Source organism: Canis lupus, chromosome 19 (assembly GCF_048164855.1).
Source record: "Canis lupus baileyi chromosome 19, mCanLup2.hap1, whole genome shotgun sequence".
NCBI lineage: Eukaryota > Metazoa > Chordata > Mammalia > Carnivora > Canidae > Canis > Canis lupus.
This window is the reverse complement of record NC_132856.1, coordinates 8,584,997-8,606,338: the sequence shown is the minus strand read 5'-3', so window position 1 is coordinate 8,606,338 and position 21,342 is coordinate 8,584,997. Positions and strand designations below refer to the sequence as shown.

Genomic DNA, 21,342 nt, shown 5'->3' with positions numbered 1-21,342 from the left:
CTGATTCTGGTATCAAGATAATAGTGATCTCAAAGTGAATTGAAACATGTTTCCTTCTTTTCTATTGTTCAGGGGGATTTGTGAAAGATTGGTTAATTCTTCTTTAAATATCTGGTAAAATTCATCGGCAAAGCCACCTGCTTTTGGGCTTTTCTTTGTGGGAAGTTTGTGATTACTAATTCAGTCTCTTTACTTTTCATGAATCTATTCAGATTTTCTATTTCTTTTAGAGTCAGTTTTAGTACTTGTCTTTCTCAAAAATTTTCCATGTTTATCTAGTTCATCTAATGTATTGGCACACCATTGTTTGTAGTACTTCCATATAATTTTTATTTCTGAAATATTGACAGTCATATCCCCTCTCTCATTCCTGATATTAGTAATTTGAGTCTTTTCCTTTTAATTTTTGGTCAGTCTAAGTAAAGGTTTGTCAGGTTTGTTGGTCTTCTGAAAAGATTTTATTTCTGCTCAATTATTTCCTTCTTCCAGCTTGCTTTGTGTGTAGTCCACTTTTTTTGCTTTTTCTTAGGTTGAAAAGTTAGATTATTGACTTGAAATCACTCTTCTTCAATATAGGCATTTATAGCTATAAGTTTCCCTCTGAGTGCTGTATTTCAATGCATTTCATAACTTTTGGTATGTTATGTGTGTATGCGTGTTTATTTTTGTTCATCTCCAAGTATTTTCTAATTTCTCTTGTGATTTCTTATTTGATCCATTGCTTTTAGGAGTGTGTTGTTTAAATATCCATCTATTTGTGAGCTTCCCAAATTTCTTTCTGTTATTAGTATCTAATTTCATTCTATTGTGATCAGAGACTATAATTTGTATGATTTCACCTTTTTTTCACTTACTAAGACATACTTTATCATCTAATACATGTATATCCTAGAGAATGTTCCATTCTTTGAGAAGAATATGGATTCTACTAATCCTGGATACAGTTTATATAGTGTTGTTCAAGTCTTTTGTTTCCTCAATGATCTCTGTTTAGTTGTTCTATCCATTACTGAGAGTGTAGTATTGAAGTCTCCAACTATTATTGTGTAATTATGTATTTTTCCCTTCAATTCTATTAGTTTTTGCAAAATGTATTTTGGAGCTGTATTGATAGGTACACATAAAATTATAATTATTTTATCTTTTTTAATATATTGATCTTTATCCCTAGTAACAATTTTTGTCTTAAAATCTATTTTGTTTGATATTATTATTATTTTTTTTTTAATTTTTATTTATTTATGATAGTCACATAGAGAGAGAGAGGCAGAGACATAGGCAGAGGGAGAAGCAGGCTCCATGCACCGGGAGCCTGACGTGGGATTCGATCCCGGGTCTCCAGGATCGCGCCCTGGGCCAAAGGCAGGCGCCAAACCGCTGTGCCACCCAGGGATCCCTTGTTTGATATTATTATAGCCTATCCACTTAACTGATTTTTGGTTTCTGTTTTCATGGATTCTTTCTCTTTTTTAGGCAGCTTTTTTGAAATATCATTAATATATACAAATTTTACATATTTAAGGTATACAACTTGCTGTGTGTGTGTATATATATTGAAATGATCACCACAACTGAGCTAGTTAACATATCCATCACTCTAAAGAGTTACCATTGTGAGAGTGGGTATACCTGTTGAGAAGTTTAGTATGAGGTCTGTCCTCTTGGCAAATTTCAAGTATGCAATATGGTGTAGTTAACTGTCATCACCATGTTGTACATTAGATCTCCAGAACTTTTATCATGCATAACTTAAACTGCATGGAATATCTTTTTCTAATCTTTAATTTACAGCCTATTCCTGTCTTTGAATCTAAAATGAATCTCTTGTAGACAGCATGTAGTTGGATGATGCTGTTTGTTTTATCTGTCCATTCTACAATGTCTGCCTTTTCAGTTGGAGCATTTAATTCATTTATATTTAATGTAATTACTGATAAAATAGAATTTACATCTGGCATTTTTGCTTGTTTGTTTGTTTTGGGGTTTTTTTTTTTTTTTGGTTTCTATGTGTCTTATGCCTTTTTTCTTTCTGTATTCCACCTTTTTTGTGTTAGATATTTTCCAATGTTCCATTTTAATTCCCTTGTTATTTTTTCTTACTATATATATTTTTTTTTTCAGTTGGTGCTTTTGATGGCTGCTCCAGAGTTTACAATTAAAATACTAATTTATAGGGATCCCTGGGTGGCGCAGCGGTTTGGCGCCTGCCTTTGGCCCAGGGCGCGATCCTGGAGACCTGGGATCGAATCCCACGTCGGGCTCCTGGTGCATGGAGCCTGCTTCTCCCTCTGCCTGTGTCTCTGCCTCTCTCTCTCTCTCTCTCTCTCTCTGTGTGTGACTATCATAAAAAAAAAAATTAAAAAAAAATACTAATTTATAACAATGTGTTTTGGTTTTAACGTCACCTTAATTTGAATACTAGTAAAAACCTTGCTCCATTGTACCTTGGTTTGCTTCCCCTTCCTTTGGGCTTACTGTCACAGAGATTAAATCTTCATATGACAACATAAATGTATAATTATTACTTTATGCATTTGTATTTTATTGTATTATGTATCTGTATTTTAAATCACAAAGAAGAAAAAATCACAAAGAAAAAAGACATTTTTCTTTTATTTTTATCTATGTAGTTTCCTTTACCTGTGTTTTTTGTTTCTTCTTATGGATTTAAGTTACTGTCCAGTGTCCTTCCATTTCAACCTGAAGTACTCTAGAATTTCTTACAGGATAGATTTGCTGGTGATGAATTCTCTTGTTTTTGTTTATCTGGGAATGTGTTAATTTCTCCTTCATTTTTGAAGGTTAGTTTTGCTGGACATAGAATTATTGATTGACAGTCTTTTGCTTTCAGCACTTTGAATATTTCATTCCAGTACTTTTGGTCCCTGTTGTTTCTGAAGAAGAACTGGCTGTTAATGATTCCCTTTACATGATAGGTTATTTCTCACTTCCACTTACAAGATCATCCCTTTGTCTTTTGACAGTTCAATTATGATGTGTCTAGGTATAGGTCTCTTTGAGTTTATTCTGCTTGGATGTGTAGAAGAATGTTTTTCATCAAACTTGGGAATTTTTTTGCCATTATTTTTTCAAATATTCTTCTGCTTCTCTTCTCTTCTGAAACTACTTTTAGGCATATGTTGGTACACTTGATGATGTCAACAGGTCTCTGAGGTTTTGCTCAATTTTCTTCTTTCTCCTTAGACTGGATACTTTTTGTTTTGCTTTGTTTTGTTTTGAGAGAGAGAGAGGGAAGGAGGGAGGGAGAGAGAGAGAGAGAGAGAAAATGCATGCTCAGCATGGAGCCTGACATGGAGCTTGATCTCACAATCTCAAGATGATGCCCCAGCTGAAATCAAGAGTCAGATGCTTAACCAACTGAGCTACCCAAGTGCCCCACAGACTGGATATTTTCAGTTGACCTATCTTCACTCATTCTTTCTTTGCCATGCCTAAAACTGATTTCAGTCTCTGTAGTGAATTTTTCAGTTGTATTTTTCAACTCCAAAATTGCTCTTTGGTTCTTCTTTATAATTTCTCTTTATTGATATTCTCTATTTTAGTGAAGCATCACTTTCATGCTTTTTTTTTTGTACTTAGACATTGTTTCTTTTAGTTCTTTGAATTTACTTAAAATAGCTTTTTTTCCCGAAGATTTTATTTATTCATGAGAGACACACACAGAGAGAGAGAGAGAGAGAGAGAAGCAGAGACACAGGCAGAGGGAGAAGCAGACTCCATTCCATGCAGGGAGCCTGACGCGGGACTCAATCCCGGGTCTCCAGGACCACAACCTGGGCTGAAGGTGACGCTAAACCACTGAGCCACCCAGGCTGCCCTTAAAATAGCTATTGTAAAGTCTTTGAGTAGTATGTTCCCGAGAAATGGTTTCTAGTGACCATTTTTGTTTTTGGTTTGTTTCTATGTATGGGACATATTTTCTGGTTTCTTTACATATCCAGTAATTTTTGTTGAGAGCTAGATGTATTACATAATATAATGTGTTAACTCTGGAAATCAAAGTCTCTCCTCTGCCCATTTATTATTGTTCTTTGCTGCTGCTGCTGTTGTTATTTAGTGACTTTTTTACTGTTATTTAGTGACTTTTTTACTGAACGAATTTCATTAAGTTGATGTTCTTTGTCCTGTGTGACCATGAAATTTCTGCTGTTAGTGTGGTGTCATCTGATGATTAGAGATTTTCTTAATTTCCTTGAACCAGTAAATCACAGTCTTTGCCGAGATGCTCTGTGTGTGTATTGGGGAGTGTTTTCAATGCTGAACCAGGCATTTAAGAGTTCTGCCTTTACCTTTCCTCTCCTGCTTGCACAGATACTGAGGGTCAACTAGAAGTGAGAGCTTACAGCCTTCTCAGACCTTTCCTGAGCGTGTGTACAACTTTGGGCATACAGCTCACCATATGCCTGTTTACAGTCTTCCAGATTCTCATGATATGTTGGAATTTTTCAAAGTCTCTTATGATATTACCCAGAATTTTGTTTTACACTCTTTGGTTAGTGCGTTGTTGCAGCAACTATTATGCAGGTGGAGTTTTCTGAAAATGGAGCTTCGAAGGAGCTTCAACTCCAGTCTGCCCCCTCTAGTGGCTGCCAGGCTGGTTTCTACTATGATTCTGTATTAGTGTTCAAGGGTACAGTTGAGCTAGAAGGTGGAAGGGGTGGGAATGGAGCATGTTAAAAGCCTCAAAGCCCTTTGTTTTTTTACAGAAATTCAGATGTTTTCCTGAATATAAATACTCCTCAGACTTTGTCATTATTCTCTTTTCTCTTACAAAGAAGAGGATTTACAAGAGGCTCTCACTCTGCTAACATTGCTGACATCACTATGTGTCATCTTGTCATATATTTTCTGTATTTATCAAACCCTAGTTGGCAGTAATATTTTTAAAGTAATAAATGCATAGCATTTCAGTTTCCCTTCATAAACCATTCTTTGTCAGTGATCGAAGTCGTGAGATCCCTTTTGTGTCTTAGTAGATAGGGAAACAGGAATGGAGTTGCGTCTCCATTTTAGAGATGAGCAAACAGGCTCCTAAAGGTGAAGTGTCTTGCCCAGTGTTTCCAGCTTGCTCCCAGTTAAGTGTTAACTCCCAGTTAATCAGTTTCTTTTCTTCTGCCCAGTTGACTCAAGCAGAATTGTGATTTTGGTATATGAAAAAAACAAGATATGATAGTTGATTTTTATATATTTTTTAAATTTTTTGATAGCTGATTTTTTAAATGCAATTGTGTGTTATACCATAAGAAGTTTAAAGACTTAAGTGTTAGAACTTTTATTCCATAGTCAGTTATCTCAATGTCGATACTGTTTTCTGTTTTCACTTGAACTCTTCCACGTCCTTTAATTTATAGTTGTGCCCATTTCGCATTTGGATGCCTAAGATTGTACACTATTCAGAGACTTCAGGGAAACAACAAGAGACTTCCTTGTTCCATATTTTTGATATGCCAGTAATACCATTACATACCCTGAACTCAGATTTTTCTTTTTTTTTTTTTTTTTATTTGGCCTTATAAATCCTGCCTATGTCCAATTAAAGTAAGTTGACAGCAGCAGATTTAATTAGATTGATAGCAGGCAGCCTGGGTGGCTCAGCAGTTTAGTGCCGCCTGATCCTGGGGCCCAGGGCCTGATCCTGGAGACCCAGGATCGAGTCCCACGTCGGGCTCCCTACATGGAGCCTGCTTCTCCCTCTGCCTGTGTCTCTGCCTCTCTCACATGCGCTCTATGTCTCTCATGAATAAATAAATAAATCTTTAAAAGAAAAATAATTAGTTTGATAGCTATATGTTTCTATGTGAAGCTGTTTTCTCATCCATTATTTGCTTTATATCACTGAGATATATAGAACAGAAACAAAGTTATCCAGCATGTGGTTAATAGTTGGAAATGCCGTCAACCCTCAGTTATCATGGATAGTATGAGCATTTCCTTCAGTTCTTTTGGCAACTTAGTGTGCCCTGGGAAGTGGGATCAGAATATAAAAGGGAAGAAAAGATCATAGGGAGTGGAATTAATCAGGCAAGACTTGATGCAGGAGCTGGTACTTGAGCTGAACTTTGATGGAAGTGAAAGATCTCCCTTGGAGGAAGACTGGAGGTCACTCTCAGTGGTTAACACCAAGAAGGAATAAGAAAGGAGCTGGGAGCAGTAAATGTGGGACAGTAGTTTTAAGGGCTGCTGAAATCAGAGCTTTCTTTCTTCCTCTTTGATTCTTTTTTATTATGGTGAGAGAAATCCCAAACACCAAGAGACAGAAACTGATCAGGGGTCTTATTAGTGATGTTTCCAGCTTGTTATCCAAAGTGGGGCTTCTTCACTCTGGAATGGCTCCCTTAGCAACAGAACTGGAAAACAGAGGAGTTTGCCCTCCTTGGAGCAAAGCCTCTGCAGACTACTGGGTAACTGTCCATCTATCAGATGGGAGTGTTTTGACCCTTCTTTGTGGATTCTTAGAGGATGGGGATCAGAGGTCCTGGTGGCTTCCAGCCATAATCTTTTATTACCCAATCTGGGATATTGGGCTAGCTTTCCCTGAATATTTTAGAGATCATGACACATGTAGATTTTTAAATCATTTGGAGTAAGTAAATACAATTTCTAAACAACAGAGACTTTGAATAAGAGGTTGCAGACACTGCATGAAAATACATAAGCTAAAAGAAGAAAACACATAAGCCTTTTTTTTTTTTTTTTTTTAGGTTGGGTACTCAGTTCCTGTATTCTTGTTTAAAAATAGGCAAGAGTTGTAGACCATGAATCTCTTCTGCTTCTCGAGAAATGGAAATCATTGTGTGGTATTATCAGGAGATCTTACACCCTGTGAAAGGCATTCTTCAGAGAATTGTCCAAAGTTGGAAGGTTCTAGAGGGACTTAAATGCCTAGCTGGGGGGGGGTAAGGTTTGATCTAGTAAAGAGCTGAGAATTTCAGCACGAGACTCTCTCTTAAGAGAGTCTACTATCTTTGTCCAGCAGTATGCATGAGACATGAATAAAGTTAACCTAGCCTTATAAAACAGTTAAGTAAGGAAAATCATGTTCATCAGGAAAGGATCTATATCTTTATATACAAAGAGTCATTATTATTTCTCTACTTAGCAAACTCTCCCAGTACCTTCAGAGTACTTACAATCTATCAAAATGGAGTAAGTACACTTCTCAGGACCATGTATTTTTTAATTACTTAGGAGGTGCACTATGTTTTATGTAGACTGACATGTTGTTGCAATACCCAAATTCATTGTGATAGTATCTTTTTTGGGGGTGAGGAGTAATTTAAAACACATTTTCCCCTTTAAGAAGGTCAAACTATAGGGCAAAATATCCTTGTACCTTTTATAAGCTGCTTATACTCCTAACACAGATTAACTTCCCAGCACATAAAGGGAATACTAGAAAACCCTTGCATGATTAAATATGCCTCTGGAGGATTAAGTTTTTCCACATACTTTTGAAGCCAGAGCTATGAATAATGTTTCAGCATTAAACTTTCTGTATGTCTTGATTATGGGGGAGGGTTTTGCTCCAACTGTTCTTGCTGTTAGTTTTTCTGCTATTCAGATTTGCAGCACTGCAAAATTATCTGTGGAAACATAGACTTGAAATCTGAAAGGTTGATTAAGGTACAACAAAGTATCATCTCTGGAATTATTCTAATTTTTTTCAAAGTTTTTATCCATTTTTCAAACCTGTTTCTTCTTTTTCCTTACTGAAAACCTGGCACAAAGTAGCTAATTAGTGAGCTTAGTGGTTCAGAAATAAGTGATCACTAAGCACATAGTATTTATCATTTTGAAAAAGATCACTTAATTTTCATGCATATTTTTCTAAGACAAAATTCTTTCTTGCAAGGAATCTCTTTACTCCTGAGGGATTCAGTTACTATGTGCCTTTTTATCCAGGTGTTGGGTTGTCAGGTTAATTTACTGGGGTTCATCAGCCAAAGGCTTTGCTTTGTGTACCTTGAGGCATACTGATCACCCTTTTCTCCTCTGTGATTGCCAGTGTATCTCTTCCTTCCAGTCTGCAGGTCTTACCTTACCATCCTTGGCTTTCTTCATTGGTACTCAGCAGCCCCTTGATTTATTTGACCTCTCTTTTACCTTTATCTTTTCAATGCCCAAGTTTAGATGAGTCCTTTACCACATTTCTCCCAAAACTTGTATTTTCTGTCCTGAGAAAGGGCTTCCATTTCCTTTCTTGCATTTCCCACACAGCTGTCCCAGACCATCACCACTGTCCTGAAGCTCCATGGTCCACCCCATCCCCTTCTCTGGCAGCAGATGACCTTGCTGCCTGCTTTCAGACTCCAGGGCTTCTCACCCCCACCTCCCCGCTTTTCTAACTTAACACTACAGCTGCTTTGTTTCCTGCTAAAGGAGGGCTGCTCCTCCTAGCTCCAGCTTCATCAGGGCTTCAGAGTTCTTTCTCTTCTTCTGAGACCTTTCTCCAGCACTGGGGAAAAAACAGAGATTTTAATATTCAAATAAGTAATACATTTACATGGCTTTAAAAATTCAAGTAGTATTTACAGAGGTAACTACTTGACACCAGTTGTGTGTGTGCGTATTATTCCAGAGATCTTATATGCATGAACAAGCATACACATAGGTAAATTTCCCTTTCTTCCTCTTTCCTCCTCTATCTTTGTTTTTAAAACATTAATAGTAGACACGTGGTGTGGATATTGCTTTTAATATTTCTGCATGTCTTGGAAATAAGTTTACATCAATACTATAGAGCTACCTCATTCTTTTAATTATGCCCTTGATTGTAAATACGCCATAATTTTGTTAACCAGCCCCCTATTAAAGAGTAGCTTCTTCTAATCTTTTGTTATTGCAAACAATATTTCAGTGAGCATCATTACATGTTGACTTTTTTTTTTTACTCATGGACAACTATATCTATATGAAAAGTCTTTGAAGTGGAATTGTTGCATCAAAGGGTTTATACATTTTCATTTCTTTATGGAGGAATTTTTTTAAATTGTTTTCTATTTCTTATTTTGCTTCTCCAGCATTTCTATTCATGTGCCATTGATTTCTTGGATTTATCTTCAGTGTCTACTTTTTGATACATTCATCTCTATTTCTTCTGAGTTCCGAGAGAATTCTTGAGACATTCTGGTTCACTGTTTCCTTTCTAACATTCAGAATTCCTGTGATCTTTGAATTTTTAAATATGATAATCATTATTTTGTTCGCTTCTAAGAACTCATACATTCTCATATTGTTCACCTATCAAGACTGCAGGCCTTTAATCTTTTCATCAAAGGACAACATGTTATACAAAAAAAGTGCTTGATGCCTTTTCATAAAGCACACCAACACCCAGATAAAGAAACAAATGTTGTCAGTATCTGGAGCCTTCCTTGTTCCTCTTCCAGTTACAGTCCCTCCATGAGTAACCACTCTCCTGACCTAGATTCATTTTGCCTGTTCTTTTTTTTTTTTATTTTATTTATAAAAATGTAACCATACAGTAAATATTGCTTCTCTCTTCTTTAACATGATGTTTGTAAGAATTATCTATATTGTTGCCGGTAGGTATAGTTTGTTTTCATTGCTAAGTAGTATTCCATTGCATGAATATGCCAGTTTGTTCATTCATTCTACTATTGATGGATGCCTGAGTAGTACCTAGTTTGGACTATCATGAGTAGTGCTGCTATGGACACTTTGGGTCTTCTGATGCACAACTGTATACCTTTTTTGTAGATTATTATATTAATATATTTATATATTATATATATGTTATATATATGTATAAAATCATGTCTAGGAGTATAATTGCTTGATCACAGGGCATATAAATGCTAAGCCTCTAAATCGCTTTCTCATTTTGCACTCCCGTGAGAATCCTAGTTGTTCTACATTCTTGCCAGTACTTGGTATCTTCTTTTTCATTTTAGCCATTTTGGTGTGTAAAAAGTAGGATTTCATTATGGTCTTAGTTTTCATTTCCCTAATCACTTGTAATGTTGAGAGCAACTTTTCATATGTTTTATTGGCCATTTAGGTATCCTCTTTTGTGACATGCCTGGTGAAATTTATTTTTACATTTTTAAGCTATTCTGCTTAAAAAATATATATATATGGTTAGCCAGTAGATCACATTTCACACCCATTTATCCCTCTCTTTGCCTTTATCCTTTTTAATTTTTTTCTTGGCTCTTTTCTGGCTTGTTATTTTTTTCCTTAACAATTGAACATTAGAAGTAGGTAACCCCAGGGGCACCTGGGTGACTCAGTGGTTGAGCATCTGCCTTTGGCTCAGGTTGTAATCCAAGGGTCCTGGGATCGAGTTCTACATTGGGCTTCCTGCAGGAAGCCTTCTCCCTCTGCCTATGTCTCTGTCTCTTTCTCTGTGTCTCTCATGAGTAAATAAATAAAATCTTTAAAAAAAAAAAAAGTAGGTAACCTCAGCTTTTCTGGGAATTTTAGTGAATTTGCATGAGACTTAAATTTTATTTGAAAAAATTGTCATCTGAACTGGAAGACAATGTCATTGTTTCTAAAACGAGAAAAATGATAAATACTAAGCCCTCCCAGTTTTTGCCCACCAGATTGCATTATTATCCCCATATTTAATTCTAGTTTTAGTTTCATTTTTGACAGGTGCTTGTAGAAGTGAAAATATTGTAATATGCTTTTAAAACCTGCAACCTCTTTTTAAAAATTATAAATGTTTTACAGGTTCTTGATCAATATGAACGAGAAGGATTTAATTTCCTAGCGAAGGTGTTTAATTCTTCACATTCCTTCTTAGAAGATTTGACTGGTCTCACATTGCTGCATCAAGAGACCCAAGCTGCTGAGGTAAGAATAAAGAAAGCTCTCTGTACTGAGGACTGGTGTGTTTGAAACCTACTTGATACTCAGGTTTATGGAAAAGTAAAGAAGCAGTTAATTATGATGTTTTTCCTTAGAACAAACATGGCTAAATAATTTTTCTAATTATCAGAAAAGGAGGAACCTTTTCAGTTGCTGGATGTTGATGTGTGCAGATTGTTATATAGTAGGTGCCCAATCCACATAATTAAAGGGAGTAAAGGTTATGGATTTTCAAGCACCTCTGGTCCTCTCTAAAGACTAGCCATGCCTGTGGCCATGGGAGAGTTGGCTCTGATGTCCACACATCAGAATGTAAGACAGTAAAGACAAGGGCTCTGGCCATGTTCTTCAGAGAGGATATGCCTGGCTTTTATTTCATAATTAGATACATCTTCTGAGATCACTGAACTCTATTATAAAATGGCTTCCGGGGGATCCCTGGGTGGCACAGCGGTTTGGCGCCTGCCTTTGGCCCAGGGCGCGATCCTGGAGACCCGGGATCGAATCCCACATCGGGCTCCCGGTGCTTGGAGCCTGCTTCTCCCTCTGCCTGTGTCTCTGCCTCTCTCTCTCTCTCCGTGTGACTATCATGAATAAATAAATTTAAAAAGAAAAAAATTTAAAAATAAAAAAAAATAAAATAAATAAAAATAAATAAAATGGCTTCCCCAGTCACAATCTGAGAAAATTATGCTTTGTCACTTAGAATATATTGCAGATCTTAATTTCTTGTGTAGAAGTTCTTAGGAGAAATGTAGCCTGTCTTAGCATTTCCACAAGCTACATAAAGAAAGCCTTGAGTGCCTATGTCATGATGGAGTGGAACACTTGCAAAGATGCCATTAGTTCTATTGTCCTCTTTATGGATTACCATCCCATTCCCCCCCTTCCTGGGGTTGTGTCTTCCCCATTGGGGCAGTCCCCAGTAGTCAGTGAATAGACATTCAGACCCAATACTAGACTAGCTGATGGCAAACTAAGGCCGCTGTTTGAAAGATTGGAGCTAGTAGCACTAAGGAAAAGAGGAACTACCAAAGTCATATCCTCTGAGGCTTTCAGCAGATGGAGGTGAGAGTTTTAGGCACAACAGAGAAGCAAGATACTATATCTCAAATACTACTTCTAAGACTGGAATCATTTCTGGGATGCCCGGCTGGCTCAGTTGGAAGAGCATGCAACTCTTGAGCTGGGGGTCATGCGTTTGAGCCCCACATGGGGTATAAAGATTATTTAAATAAATAAAACTTTAAAAAAAAAACCTTGAAACTAGTTCTTCTTTAACTTCCCTTGGTGTCCTCTGGGCATTCAGTAGTTGTAGTATTCCACTTATAACCAATAGTTAGATCTACGTATTGTCTCATAGCTTCAGTTTCAGAAGATGAATGGCATCTCTGCTGAACTTACAGAGACTTGAGATTTTTCCCTAGAACTGTGATTGGTTCCCAGACACAGTTCAGAACATTATGTTGCTCATGGCCACCTTTTTATCCTTTGAGTAGCATTGTACTTACTGCCTGATGATGAGGTAAAAATAACTTAAAGATGTTTTCAACCATGCAATCGTTGACTAGTTTGCTGAAGGAATATTTCTCTACCCAGCTAGAAATAATTCATATACTTCTCTTTCATTGGCTAGATGAATTGCAACTTAAAATTGACCCCAAATTTCACTAATTAAAACAGAGCAGATGCTAGGATAATGGGCAGGTTCCTTGATGAAATCTGGCTTGTTTTACATTTGAGTTGGTCAAACATTAATAGCTTTTTCAAAGACCCAGAAAGAGAAGGGGAAGTTTAAGAGAACAATAGTGACTAAATAGATGGTGGGGCAGGAGGGGACATGGCTTCATCCACAAGTCTGTTTTCTTTTTGAAGTTTTCCTCTACTAAATTATATTTATAGTTTTGGAATCATAAGCTGCACATCCGATTTTTGATTAGAGATGGTAGACTGGTTGGCCTGTGAGCCAGATATGGCTTGCAGGTGTGTTTTGTTTGGCCTGCCCTGTGTGTTAAATTCTGAATAAAGTCAACATTTAAAACTAAGGAGTTTTACATAAAAAAATCTGAATTTTCCCATTTCCGACTTTGAAAATACCAGATCTGGCAAGCCTAGGCCTGCATTTCTTAATAGTGATGGTTAGCTGGAGCCAGGATGCAAATTATGTAGATAAATAATGTACTTTATATGAAATTTAAAGATGTAAAAAATATTCTGCATGAAAAGGAAATCTACATTTGTCCCTTACCACCTAGTTTCCTTTCTAGAGACAAATTGCTTTTTTACCCAAAGTTGTTGCTTTTTTACCCAAAGTTATTTTTTAAGTGCTATTCTCCATTTAAACAATGCTCTCAAGTTAATGACCCTAACAAAGGTGTTAGAATTTGCAATCCTGGGGCAGCCATGGTGGCCCAGTGGTTTAGCACCGCCTTCAGCCCAGGGCCTGATCCTGGGGACCCGGAATCCAGTCCCACAGCAGGCTCCCTGCATGGAGCCTACTTCTCCCTCTGCCTGTGTCTCTGCTTCTCTCTCTCTGTGTCTGTCATGAATAAATAAATAAAATCTTTAAAAAAAAAAAAAAAAGAATTTGCAATCCTTATCTTAGAAAAGGATCATTCTTTTTCCTTTTTGTTTTTTAAGATTTTATTTATTTATTCATGAGAGACACAGAGAAAGAGGCAGAGACATAGGCAGAGGGAGAAGCAGGCTCCCTGTGAGGATCCCAATGCAGGACTTGATTCCAGGACCCTGGGATCACGACCTGAGCTGAAGGCAGGCACTCAACCACTGAGCTACCCAGGTGTCCCCATTATTTTTCTTAAAAAGCTTTAAATGGGGCTGTAGGTTTTTTTTTTTTTTTAATTAAAAAAATTCTTGTCATTTTATTTCCTCTTATTTTCTATCATAGCAAGTATACTCTTTCATCCCCCACCCCCATTTCACCCATGCCTCCACCTACCTCCCCTCTGGTAACCATCAGTTTTTTATAGTTAAGAGTCTGTTTCTCAGTTTGTCTCTCTCTCTCTCTCTTTTTTTTTTTTCAGTTTGTTTTTGTTTCATTATTTAAGTTCCACATATGACTGAGATCATATGCATATTGGTATTTGCCTTTTTCTGTATGACTTATTTCACTTAGCATTATATTTTCTTGATCTATTCATGTTGTTGCAAATGGCAAGATTTCATTCTTTTTTTTTATGGCTGAATCATATTCCACTGTAATTTTACCACATCCTCTTTATCCATTTATCTGTCAGTGGATACTTGGGCTGCTTCTGTAGTTTGGCTATTATAAATAATGATGCAGTAACCATAGGAGTACATGTATCCCTTTCAATTAGCATATTTTATTTGGGGGGTAAATACCCAGTAGTGTGATTAATAGATTGTAGGATAATCCTATTTTTAATTTTTTGAGGAATCTCCATAATTTCCATAGTGACTGCATCAGTTTCCATTCCTACCATCATTGCATGAGGGTTCCTTTTTCTCCATATCCTTGCCAACACTTGCTGTTTCTTATGTTTTTTATTTTAGCCATTCTGACAGATGTGAGGTAATATATCATTGTGGTTTTGATTTGCATTGCCCTGATGATGAGTGATATTGAGCATCTTTTGATATGTCTATTAACCATCTGGATGTCTTCTTTGGAGAAATGTCCATGTCTTCTGCCCATTTTTAAATTGGATTATTTGGTTTTGGGGTATTAAGTTGTATCAGTTCTTTATATATTTTGCATACTAACCCTTTATTGGATATGTGATTTGCAAATATCTTCTTCCGTTTGTAGATTGTTTCCTTAGTATTGTAGAGTGTTTCCTTCACTGTGCAGGAGCTTCTTATTTTGATGTAATCCCAATAGTTTATTTTTGCTTTTATTTTCCTTGCCTCGAATATAAAAATTAGTGAAACGGAATAAAGGGAAAGGAGAGAAAATAAGTGAAAATATCAGTGAGGGTGACAAAACATGAGAGACACCTTACTCTGGGAAATGAATAAGGGGTAGTGGAAGGGGGAGGTGGGCAGGGGGCTGGGGTGACTGGGTGATGGGCACTGAGGGGGGCACTTGGCGGGATGAGCACTGGGTGTTATGCTATATGTTGGCAAATCGAACTCCAATAAAAAAATTTTTTTAAAAAATAAAGAAAATATTTTCCTTGCCTCAAGAGACATATCTAGAAAATGTTGCTATATTCCATATTGGAGAGATTACTATCTGTGCTCTTGTCAAGGATTTTTATGATTTCAGGTCTCACATTTAGATCCGCAATCCATTTTAAGTTTATTCTTGTGTAGGGTGAAAGAAAATGATCCAGTTTCATTCTTTTTCATGTTGCTATCCAGTTTTCCCAAAACCATTTGTTGAAGAGATTTTTTTTTCCATTGTATATTCATTCCCCCTTGTTGAAGATTGACTGTATAATGGGTTTATTTCTGAGTTGTGTGTGTGTGTGTGTGTGTGTGTGTGTTTTAAAGGTTTTATTTATTTATTCATGAGAGACAGAGAGAGAGAGAGAGAGAGAGAGAGAATGGCAGAGGGAGAGGCAGGCTCCATGCAGGGAGCCCGAGCCGACGGGGAAGTCGAGTCTCCAGGATCACGCCTGGGCCAAAGGCAGCGCCAAACTGCTGAGCCACCGAGGCTTCCCTATTTCTGAGTTTTCTATTCCACTGATCTGTTTCTTTTTTTATGCCAGTACCATACTGTTTTAACTGCTACGACTTTGTAATGTAACTTGAAAACATGGAATTGTGATACCAATTTTGATTTTCTTTTTCAAGATTGGTTTGGCTATTTGGGGTCTTTTGTGGTTCTATACAAATTTTAGGAATGTTTAGGGGTGCCTGGGTGGCTCAGTTGGTTAAGCATCTGACCCTAGATTTTTGGCTTGGGTCATGATTTCAGGGTCATTGGATTGAGCTCTGCATTGGGTTCTGTGCTCAGTGCAGAGTTTGGCTGGGATTATCTCTCTCCTTCTCCCCACCTCCCACCAAAATAAATACATAAAATCTTTTTTTTTTTTTAATTTAGGATTGTTCTATTTCTGTGAAAAATGCTATTGGTATTTTGATAGGGATTGTACTAAATCTGTAGATTGCTTTAGGTAGTATAGACATTTTAATGATAGTTGTTTTTCCAACCCATGAGCATGAAATGTCTTTCCATTTCTTTGTATCATCTTGAATTTCTTTTATTAGTATTTTTTATGGTTTTCAGAGTTCAGGTCTTTCACCTCCTTGGTTAAGTTTATTCCTAGATATTTTTTTGTTTTTCATGCAATTGTAAATGGGATTGTTTTCTTCATTTCTCTTTCTGCTGCTGTATTATTTGTGTATAGAAATGCAATAGATTTCTGTACATTGATTTTTGTATCCTGTGGACTTTACTGAATTCATTTATCAGTTCTAGTAGTTTTTTGATGGAGTCTTTGGGTTTTCTGCATAGAGTATCGTGTAATCTGAAAATAGTGAGTTTTACCTCTTCCTTAACAATTTGGATGTCTTTTATTTCTTTAGTTGTCTAATTGCTGTGGCTAGGACTTCTAGTACTATATTGAATAAAAGTGGTGAGAGTGGCTATCTTTGTCTTATTTGTGCCCTTAGGGGAAAAGCTCTTGGTTTTTCACCATTGAGTATGATATTGGCTGTGGGCTTTTAATATAAGGCTTTTATTATGTTAAGATAGATTTCGTCTAGACCTACTCTGCAGAGGGTTTTATTTTTTTTATCATGAAGGGATGTTATACTTCATCAAATACTTTTTCTCCATCTGTTGAAATGATCATACGGTTTTTATCCTTTCTCTTATTGATGTGTTGTATCATGTTGATTGTTTTGTGAATATTAAACCAGCCTCACATCCCAGTAATAAATCCCACTTATTCATGCTGTATGATTTTTTAAAATATATTTTTGAATTCTATTTGCTAATATTTTGTTGAGGATTTTTACATCTATATCCCTGAGACATATTTGCCTATAGTTCCCAATTTTGTGGTGTTTGTTTCTGGTTTTGGTATTAGGGTGCTACTGGCCTCAAAGAGTGAATTTGAAAGTTTTCATTCCTCATATTTTTGGGAATAAGTATTAACACTTCTTTAAATATTTGATAGAATTCATCTCTGAAGCTGTCTAGTCCTGGACTTTTGTTTGTTGGGAGTTTTTAGATTACTGATTCAATTTCTTTGCTGGTAATCAGTCTGTTCAAATTTTCTTTTTATTCCTGCTTCATTTTTGGGAGGCTGTATGTTTCTCAGAATTTATCCGTGTCTTCTGAACTGTCTGTCTATCTGATTTGTTGATATATAGGTTTTCATAATAGTCTGTTACAATTGTTATTCTGTTACTTCTGTGGTGTTGGTGGCGGTTTCTCCTCTTTCATTAGTGATTTTGTTTAAATTGATTTTTCTCTCTCTTTTTTTGAAATGAGTCTGACTAGAAGTTTATCCATTTTGATCTTTTTAAAGAACCAGCTTCTGTTTTCATTGATCTGTTCTATTCTTTTAATTTCTGCATCACTTATCTGCTCTAGTCCTTATTATTTCCTTCCTTTTGCTGGGTTCAGGTTTTGTTTGTTCTTTTTTCTAGCTCCTTTAGGGATAAGGTTAGGTTGTTTATTTGAGATTTTTTTTGCTTCCTGAGGTAGGCCTGTATTACTATAAACTTCCCTCTTAGAACCACTTTGCTATATCCCAGAGATTTTGGACCATTGTGTTTTCATTTTTGTTTCCATGTAATTTTCAATTTCTTGTTTGATTTCTTAGTTGACCCATTCATTGTTTTAGTAGCATGTTATTTAACCTCCATGTGTTTGTGCTTTTTCCAGAATTTTTTTTTCTTTTTCTTTTTTTTTTTTTTTGGTGGTGGTTGATTTCTAGATTCATAGCATTGTGGTCAGAAAAGATACATGGTATGATTTTGATTTTTTTTTTTTTAATTCATTGAGACTTGTTCTGTGACCTAATATATGATCTGTTCTGGAGAATGTTCTGTGTGCACTTGAAAAGAATGTGTATTCTGCTGTTATAGGATAGAATGTTCTGAGTTTGTCTGTTAAATCCATTTGGTCCAGTGTGTCATTCAAAGCCACTATTTCCTTGTTGATTTTCTGCTTGGATGATCAAATGTAAGTGGGGTGTTAAAGTCCCCTGCTATTGTATTACTATTATTTCTTTTATGTCTGTTATTAACTGCCTTATGTATTTCAGTGCTCTAAATTGGGCTGTATTTTAAGACAAAGCTCAGCAGAAGGCCTCTAACAATAAAACGCATTGCCCCCTACATTATTTTACAATACTATGAAAAATATGTATGTGTGTGTAAATAAATATATATATATCAAAATCTAGGTGAAGGTAGTGTTTTGGTTTATGTATTTGATTCCCAATGCATTAAGAGGTATTTATTAATAAAAAAAACAAAATTCTTCATTCCATATAGAAAGGTCCCAATTTATTTATTTTAGCAATGCAGTCAAGAATGCCCAGTTAAGGGCAGCCCGGGTGGCTCAATGGTTTAGCGCCACCTTCAGCCCAGGGCCTGATCCTGGAGACCCAGGATCAAGTCCCACTTTGGACTCCCTGCATGGAGCCTGCTTGCTCTCTCTCTGTGTTTCTCGTCAATAAATAAATAAAATCTTAAAAAAAAAAAAGAAAGAAAAGAATGCCCAGTTCACATCTTGGGCTTTTTTTATGCCTCAGTATTGGAATTACAAAAGATTCAACCAGATAATTACATGTGAGTGCATCATTTTGAATGTTGTTTATAAAATATGTGTTTGTACACATACTATTTTTATAACAGGAATTACTGAACATCTTTAAAAAATTTGATAGCAAGTCACTGTGCTGGTAACTGAATACAGAAGTTAATGAGATGAACTCATAGTCTAATATGAGAAACAGATGTAAATAGTGCATTCTAATATCAAAAATATTTTTAGTCATTTATATATATTAAGTGCTCAGAGAGCACTTACTCCTGCCTGGGGGAATAGGGATGTCAAAGAAAGCTTCACACAGAAGGGAACAAGTATTCCAGTTAAATTTTAAAATTTAATTTTTTTATTTAATTTTTTACTGAGCTATAATTGACATTCAACATTATATTAGTGTCAGGTGTTCAGTGTAAAATGATTTGATATTTGTATGTATTCCAAAATGACCATCACAATCAGTCTAATTAACATCCATCACCAGTTAGTTTTAAGGGATGAATAGACTGTCTTTAAAAATAAAACTGGATTGAAAAATAAATAAATAAATAAATAAAAATGGGGAGGGAAAGGAGAGGGAAGGGGTGGAAGGCATTCTAAACGAATAAAGGTCTCAGAGGCCAAGAGTCTTTAGTGTGTTACTCAGAATCATGAGCACGTAGTTGGAAGCAGAGTTATCTGAAATCAGATAAGGTGGGTTTTTTAAATAACAGCTTTATTGTGTTGTAATTCACATACCATGAAATTTACCCTCTTAAAGTATACAATTCAGTGGTTTTTAGTGTATTCACAGAGTTGTCATACTACTCTTACTTCTAAGTTTAGAACATTTTCATCGCCCAAAAAGAAACTCCATGCTCATTAACAGTCACTGCTCATTCTGCCTTCTTTCCAGGCCTGGCAACCACTACTGTACTTTCTGTCTCTGTGGATTTGCTTATCCCAGACGTGTCATGTAAATGAAATCAAACAATATGTGGCCCATTGTGTCTGGTGTCTTTACCTAAGCATGATGTTTTCAAGGCTCATCAATGTTATAGCAAAATAATTATTTTTTCATTAAAGAAAGAAAAGTTTTGATGCTATTAAACAATCCCCTATCCTTTAACACCTGTGGTCTATCTCCCAAAATATAGACCCTTTCTAAAGGAAGAATGCAGAGCTGATCCTACTAGAGACTATAAATCCCTTTCTTTTCATAGAAAGGAACACAGGAATAATGGATTTGAAGATATATTCTGAGACAATCACCCAGATTTAGTGAGATTGACTAATGCAACCCAGTTTTTCGCACCCACCTTTCTTCCATCATCAAATGGCCCCCAGATGATTGTCATTATTTTAGGCTAGTTTACTATTGTTACCACAGTGCTGTTGAGATTGAAATTAACAGACAAATCACCAGGTTGGTTTCTGTTGGAGGAGGGGTGAGGTGTAAGGTGCAAAATAGGGACTGTGAATGTGGTGATGGGGCCAAGGGAGGGGCAGACAGATCAAACTTACAAAGACGAGTTTATTTGGGGGTAATGGTGATTTTGAGGTAATGGCATAAATGAATGGTATTAGAGATAGGATGGTGATAGAGCCTGGGGAAAAAGAGGGAGTCTGGTAGATGGATTTAGCTGGTAAAGAAAATTATCCTGTTTCACTGAGTGCAGTGACGAGAAGCTATTGAGCTAGTATTTAAATGAGGAATGTGTGTGATAGATTGTCTTGAGTTGTAGCTTAAAAAATTAAAAATACTCCTCTCATAAATGTTTTTGCTAATGTTACGTCTCCTAAAGAAGAGGTCTTGGATGGAGACAGTCCTTAGTCTATAGTCCATCAATCTGCCAAATTATAGTTACATTCTACCCATGAGGTATTAGAAGGCCCTATGGAGAAAAGCCCCCCACCCCCCTCAGCTTTTGCCCTCTTAAAATGTTGCTATCCAAATAGGAATTTTGCAAACTTCTGATCCTTACTTTTTGAGAATGGGTTTGGATACTTGGAGATTAACCAGAGTTCCCTGTTGCTTATCCCTGTCTGTTTATTCCAGTTGGAATAAAAGGAAATGGCCTTAAAGTTGACAAAGTACAAGATATCCAAGTCATGAAGCTGTTGAAGTGCTCACCAGATGCTTTTAAAACTGCTGAATTTGTTGAAGAAAGGCTCAGTGTAAATCAAACACACAAATTACTTAGCCATCTTTTCATAAAATTTGCTGTGACTTAATCTTTTTAGGGTTATTTTTCATCAAGTACCTGTTCACATGTACTGAATTAGTTCCAACTGTAGGTTCAACATTGTGCTGGGGGAAATGCCAAATAATTTTCAAACCCCATCTAGAGAGAAAAGACCGATTCATAAGAGAGGTAATAAAGCAAGCTATATCCTTGAGAAATTCAAATAACAAAATTTCATAACCCAATTTCCCCAAAATACTTTATTCTCATTTTTAAAGGTTTGCAAGTTACGTGACTCCAGGATTACTTTTAGGCTATGTTTTCTTCCCTTGCCTTGACTGTGTCATCAATATTTGATGCTGTGTCATGCAGTTACGATTTTAGGATTGCAGTTACAGCACTTCATTAATAGAATTTACATCTTTGTCAAGTGTTTGCTAAGCAGAACTTTTTTCCTGCAGAATCAGAGATTAACGAATGATCATTAAAAAATAGTTGAATGCCAACAATAACAAAGATGTAAAATCATGAACAGGCTGGCAGAAATAAAGAAGGCTGAGCCAAAGGGTTGATTCTGAATTAAAACTCAGGTTCTGACTCATCTAC

At 36.3% G+C, this 21,342-nt stretch overlaps 1 protein-coding gene across 19 annotated transcripts in view; it reads left to right on the top strand.

Moving 5' to 3' along the window:
• ATG7 (autophagy related 7) overlaps positions 1 to 21,342 on the top strand; it is a 244,616-nt gene that overhangs the window by 104,861 nt on the left and 118,413 nt on the right. For all 19 annotated transcript variants that reach the window (XR_012011559.1, XR_012011558.1, XR_012011563.1 and 16 more), the window contains one exon: positions 10,720 to 10,842. Coding sequence is in view for 13 of the 19 variants with exons in the window: in XM_072785118.1 (XP_072641219.1) it covers positions 10,720 to 10,842 (123 nt within the window). In the remaining 6 variants the exon portion in view is untranslated. The remainder of the gene's footprint in view (positions 1 to 10,719; positions 10,843 to 21,342) is intronic.